This window comes from Scleropages formosus, chromosome 24 (assembly GCF_900964775.1).
Source record: "Scleropages formosus chromosome 24, fSclFor1.1, whole genome shotgun sequence".
In the NCBI taxonomy this organism is placed as follows: domain Eukaryota; kingdom Metazoa; phylum Chordata; class Actinopteri; order Osteoglossiformes; family Osteoglossidae; genus Scleropages; species Scleropages formosus.
In genome coordinates this window covers 16,581,577-16,587,915 of record NC_041829.1, presented here as the reverse complement: position 1 = coordinate 16,587,915, position 6,339 = coordinate 16,581,577, and the positions used below count along the sequence as shown (strand labels likewise).

The 6,339-nt window shown below is 41.4% G+C and overlaps 1 protein-coding gene across 3 annotated transcripts in view; it reads right to left on the bottom strand.

Annotated features, from left to right (window-relative positions):
* Positions 1 to 5,393: 5,393 nt before the first annotated feature.
* Positions 5,394 to 6,339, bottom strand: part of ryr2a (ryanodine receptor 2a (cardiac)) — a 138,726-nt gene continuing 137,780 nt past the window's right edge. For 2 of the 3 annotated variants that reach the window (XM_029248865.1, XM_029248867.1), the window contains one exon: positions 5,394 to 6,099. In XM_029248865.1, the coding sequence (XP_029104698.1) occupies positions 6,004 to 6,099 (96 nt within the window). In that variant the 3' untranslated portion in view covers positions 5,394 to 6,003. The remainder of the gene's footprint in view (positions 6,100 to 6,339) is intronic. The other variant, XM_029248866.1, reaches the window with a different exon arrangement.

Below are 6,339 nucleotides of genomic sequence, written 5' to 3'. Positions count from 1 at the left end.
TTTCACAAGATCACCTTGGGTAGAAAGCGACAGCAGCCATATAAAGAGAGAGACAGCAGATAGTGTGTGTAGACAAGCACAGAGGTTCAGGACAAGGGAGTGGCCTTTTTGAGAGTGTTTTTCAGCATATATCCCAGAGGCAGACCTGAATGGGTGTGTACTTTTAAACATTCACTTTACATTTAGGTTGCATGAGAGTCCTTTATGCCACTATGGATTGAAGCAGGTGACAAGTTTGTGGTTATATATGCAGTATGATGTCACTCTTTATGTATTTCTAACCTCTACATATAAAATAAATAATACAAGTGTCCCTTAACTTTTTGCTGCTATCACATGAAGTCTTGTCTATGTTGTATGTTTTATAAAACTGAAAATGCATTATGGTTCCTTTCATCTACAAAGAAAAAATAATATAGGAAGTACAAGGTCAATTCCAGGAGTGTGTGTGCTGGAAGCAACCTTGGAAAAAAAGCCTTCTGGGCAGAGACTGATCCCTTGCTGAGCAGAGTAGCTCTTCCTGAGTCACTAACACATACCACATAATGCAGCTTCAGTGCTCCAGGACTCTCGGGCTGCCTCTGGAACACACTACACTGCACTCCCCCTCGGGCCAGCAGACCACCAGGCCAGCGCAAAAGTCATTTCCATATGTCTTTCAGGGGACAAGTGGTAGTATAGATGTGTCACCAAGGGCTTGATGAAGGTCCTCTTTCATTTCCAACCACTCTTGTCACTAGAGAGGGAACTTGGAACAGAGCAGGGGTCTTTCATTTCTCCTTTGCTCAGGAATCAGACTCATTGTCCAACACATGGTTTGTTTGCCTGAGAAAAAAGGGAATTTGGAAAAGTAAAGAATGCCACAAAAAACAGATTACGATGTAAAGAAATGATAAACGATAGTCTATATACTTCTACCATTTAGACTATACACAGCACTTTTTAGAAATGCTAATGACCAAACAAAATGAACTTTTTCAATCTCTGCAGGGATTCAGTGTGATGAAACTGGCAGTATTTTGTTCATAATGTAAGGAATGATTAGTATTCCTTGATGGTTTCTGCAGACTATGTACAACATGGTAAACCCACTTATTTCTTTCTGGAATGTAAATATTCATTTGACTGGAAGCAATTTCTTACAATAACTTTACAGAGGAATAACCTTGACTAGACACCCCAGGCACACGTTGTACCATTTCCATCAATTCAACAAATGGACAATTCTTATGTGCAAATCAATATTTTATATCACCCCTCTTTTTGAACCAGCTATTGGGAAGCAATGATCCATAGCTTGAGCAGCCTTTTAAATACCCTTAACGAAGGTCATATACCTAACCTGAGTTTTAAAACTTTTAAAAGGAAAAGATATGTAAAATCTCTTTTACACACACCTCATCCCAAGCAGGGTCACGGTGAGTCAGCACCTAGCCCAGCAGCAGAGGGCTGGAGGGGGAGGGGACGCACACCGGACGGGACGCCAGTCTGTCGCAAGGCACCCCAAGCAGGACTTGAACCCCAGGCCCACCAGACAGCAGGACCCGGCTGAGCCCGCTGAGCTACCACACCTTCTCATGTAAAACCATGGTTGTAGTATATTGTCATGATGATAAAAACTGTTGAACAATGAGGCAAAAAACTAAAAAAAAATGCAGTCTGGAGTTGACTCCCAGCAAGTGGAAGTAACCGACCCAATGTGAGCTGTCAACTTTGTTACAGATGCTGCTAAATAAAATTCTCATACACTGTTAAATTACTGTGTCTGTACTGAAACTTCACCTCCTTCATCTCCAATGAAATCTGCCCAGGCTGTAGGTCCATCATAACGTTCGGGACACTGAGTCTGCGAGAAGTCAGGAGAAATTGTCAGAGATTGAATTGAGAGAGACATGGAATCCAAGGAGGCTACAAAGGAAATAAGAATGTTCAGCTGCTTCACACTGAAATACTGCTCTGCAAAGTGGTGAGACAAAGCAATAATATATTATCTTAAGAACCAAACAAATATCTTGCTGCATACTCTTGAAAGACCATGGTATTATTTTTAACCCTTATTTGTCATTATCATCCTTTTTCTGACACCTTTCTTCAAGGTGACTTACACTGTTGCATAGTCAACTTTACAAATATTTACCCATTTATGCAAGGTATTGTTACTATATTAATTCACAGTAAGTATTGTGTATACGAGTACTAGAGCAGGATGAGTATTCAAATCAACCACCTTCAGATTGCATAACAACAAACCTATTTCTCTGTTTGCTGCCTTTATTTTATCTCAGTGTAGCCCCTGACCTCAAACCTGACCAGAAAAGTCCAGTTCAGGGGAAAACAGAGTTTGACATGGAATGCTACGGCACATCCAGGCGACTTATGTGAAGCGGTATAAACAGAAGTCTAACCGAGTGTCCACCCCCCCGTGGCTGCAGCAGTACAGTTGCATCAGGTTGCCATGCAAATTCTTTCGTGGTGAGTTGGATCATAAACCTTTTAGACTCTAATGTCTCAGGCCATGCCAGGAAACAGACAGGGAGGATAATTACTGTGTACCGTTACTGTGTCAAAGCTATCGGGAGAACCGTCACCATAAGGTCAATCAAGGTCAAGTCACCCATCTGCCAAGATGCATCCGTTCATGGATGTGTGCCAACCAGGTAGGACAGGTTTCCTCTGTGCAAGTGTTTACACACCGTTTGGTATTTACATTTATATTCATGCATTTAGCAGACGCTTTTCTTCAAAGCAACGTACATCTCAGCGAAAATACAATTTGTGCACTACATTAAGAGAAAGAGACATGGCTGCAGACATGTGAATCTTAAGTAAACCTAGTTTGTTACTTTCCACTTGATGCACCGACAATTATTGCTAGAGTAGGTGCATAAGAGGCAGGATAGATGAATCCTGAAAAATCTTCCTATATTTTTGTTTTTTTTTAATATAAGGTACACAAATATTCAAATACAATTCAGGAGTAACGGCTGTGTAAAGGCTTATCTGGGGATAATCATAAGGTTACGGTGCATGAATATTTACACCATACATGAGCTGGAGAGATCTTGGGCAAAGTGAGTCCAGAAAAGGTGAGTTTTCAGACCCTTCTTGAATGTAGACAGAGCTTCTGCAGTTCTGAGTGACAGGGAAAGGTCATTCCACCACAATGAAGCCAGAACCAAGAACCTCCGTGCTTTACTTTTCGTATGCGGGACCACCAAGCGAGCAGAAGTAGATGTGCAAAGGGGTCTGGCTGGGGTGTAGCGGTTGATCAAGTCTTGTAAATAGCTGGGAGCAGTTCTATTGATGCATCTGTAGACAATAATCGGGGTCTGGAATATGGTGTGACTTGGTATGACTTCTGATTGTAGGAAAAGGTCTTTTGGACTACCATTATGGTTTCAGTCTCGGTGTGATCACTTCATTTACACAGTTTGAAATGAGCACCACTTCTCGTGCACAATGTACATGACATTTTTTATGTTAAAAATAAATACACATTAGAACAAGTTAACTCACACATACATTTAATACCATACAATTCATTTAGAATCACGCAATCCACCTGGAATCCATTTCTGGGATCCTTTGAAGAGGTAGCAAAAAAAAAATCAGGCAATTTGCCGGAGATAGTGAAAAAAATATTGTGAGTGTAAATGACAGTGTCCATCTGTTGTATTTTGCTAGGCCATTCATCGGGACAGTTAAACTGAAGCCCACCAAAAGCTCAGGCCTGACACGTAAAAGACATTGTGCTAACAGGCTTTGAGAGCAACAATGCAGAGAAGGCAGCTGTTTCTGACAACACATAATTAAATCCTGTAACTGTCAGGAGCAGCACACATTTTGAGGGCACCAACATCACCTGGGCTACATTTGTCCAGCATGAGGGATCTGGGAAGGCTGTGAAGCATCATAAAGAAGCTCTTTTTCTATAAAACAAAAGGGAAGCCCTGACAGGGGGCTGATGGGTCTGTTACCTCTCTCGCAGTTCATAATGTGCCTTGCCAGGGCCTCTGAACAGTAGCTCATGCGCACATCCCGTCCATCCAGCTGCACGGCCAATTAATTTCACGCTTACTGTCCACCTCCGAACACAGCTCTTCTGCTTCTGAAGAGACGTAGAAAATGTTGACAGAAGATTAAAGGAAAAACACAGGGAGTGCAATACTTGTGTTTTATTAACAGCTCGATTGAGCAGGTATAATTTTGCCTGGAGTGAAGCAGTTGTCTTCAGAGTGGGGCTGGAAAAATAATGATTCTGTGCTGGGGCTTATGAAGAGCAATTCTGCTGCCTGGAGTTTCAAGAAGGTCCTCGCCTTCACACTTCAATAAATAGTCATTTATTTTCAAAATCATGCAAATCCAAGTTGTCTTAATTTCTCTTTACAGTTTACACACAGTTATAGAATAGCAACTTTGCATGGTACACTACATTGTGACATTTCCCATGGTTTTTGTGGCTGTTATCAAAATTCTTTACATGAATAAAACACAACTTATCTAAGTGGGCTGCTGCCCGTCTGTTGTTATTGCAGTGAGTTCACATTTTCGTATTACACGTAAGAAAGCATGTTGGCTATCCATGACAGGAGAATGACAATGTGCTATGGCTTAATGACCCATGTGTGCAATAACAATTAAAAAAGCTATTAGTATCTACTATCATAGTAATGCTTTCTCATAGAATACATAACTTATTTTCAGATAAAGCTAGTGGTAGCAACCCCACCAAACTTTTATTTGATATACTGAAGGTTTTATTCTCAAAGATTGGCATTTCAATCGGAAACAATCAGAAACAAAATGTATTATTCTACACAGAGTTGCTTTACAATTATGTTTCATGAGACTCCCTGAATGGGTATTGCTTCAGCATTGCTCAAAATGAGTCGACATGAGCATCCTTACCTATATAACTGAAAACACGGGTGGTGATGGGTGAAGCCTACTATTAAAACCTTACAGTGGTATGCTTTCTTGGCTGATGATGTTGATTTTGAATTTACAAGTTAAGCCCACAACACTTTAATACTATAGAGACATCAGTAGTCTTAAATCTATAAAACATTTTGTGTGACACTGACCAACTTGCATCTTTACTTTTTTAAACTTTTTTTCTGTTAAACTTGCATAATAAACATGCAATGAAAGTTTTTTTTTGTCAAAGATAGTTTTTTGTTGAACTTGTATACAAAGATTAACTCAGTTTCTGTATTGCATAAGAGCATTACCAAAATAAACAAAAAGCCAAGTAACAAGTGAAGGTGAGGAGCGTGATATGGATACTCAGCATTTGCCCCGCACTCTCACATGCATGCACGCACGCGCGCACGCACGCACGCACGCACGCACGCACGCACGCACGCACGCACGCACGCACGCACGCACGCACACACACACACACACACACACACACACACACACACAGGTACACGCACGCACGGATGCAGGCAGACGCAGAGACAGTCAGCAGGTGGGACACAGACTACATGTAGGCCAGTGAGTGGATCTGCGATGCGGTCGTGCACTCAGGATTCTCTCGCTTGCATAGCTCAACCCAGGCTTGGTAAGGCACTATTTCCTCATCGACGGCCCACAGTCCACTATCAGGTCTCCTTCCTCGCAAATACAACTCCCTTCCTGATGAAGAAATCAGAAGGCTTAGGATGAGCAAGATAATTGCCTTTTTTATACATGTGCTCTCAAAAGAAACATATCTTCCATGAGTCTTCAGAAACAGTTCAATGAGTTTTTCTTTTTTTCTCAAAAGTTTTCATTTTTCTTTTTTTTTTTGCTTTTCAATGTGTTTTAAAAAGCAAATGTAATAGATGAAGCACTGAGTCATCAAAACACAGCCTTTGTGCTCCAAAAAGCACTCAGGGAATGATATACAGTGTGTCATATATTTACAAAGTCTGAAAAGCATTCCAAAGGAAGGTGTCCAAAAAGTCATCAGCCTCTGCAGCCGCAGTTACGAAAGGTTCAAAAGGTTCGGGACTGGGTTCAGTTGAGCTGGTCTTCGTATTGTTTGCGGAAGCAGTCTCCGGCCGGGAAGAACTCCCAGCATCGCTCCTGGTACATCTTCCACACGTACGACTCCTTACGGGGAAAAACAGCCAAGGTGTTTGCATCAGAAATGCTGCCAGGGGCCCCCAGGAGAGCCCTAGGCTGTTTAGTTGTTGAGCTGCAGGCAACACTACAAACTGCACATCATGAAGGCTCCTCATTCGCCACATCTGGACTCATTTTCACACATTTCAAAACAACAATTCTGCTAACATAGCAGTTATTTGGCACTGATTTCCAAAAAAAAAAAGTTTTGTAGGTGACATTAAAAAA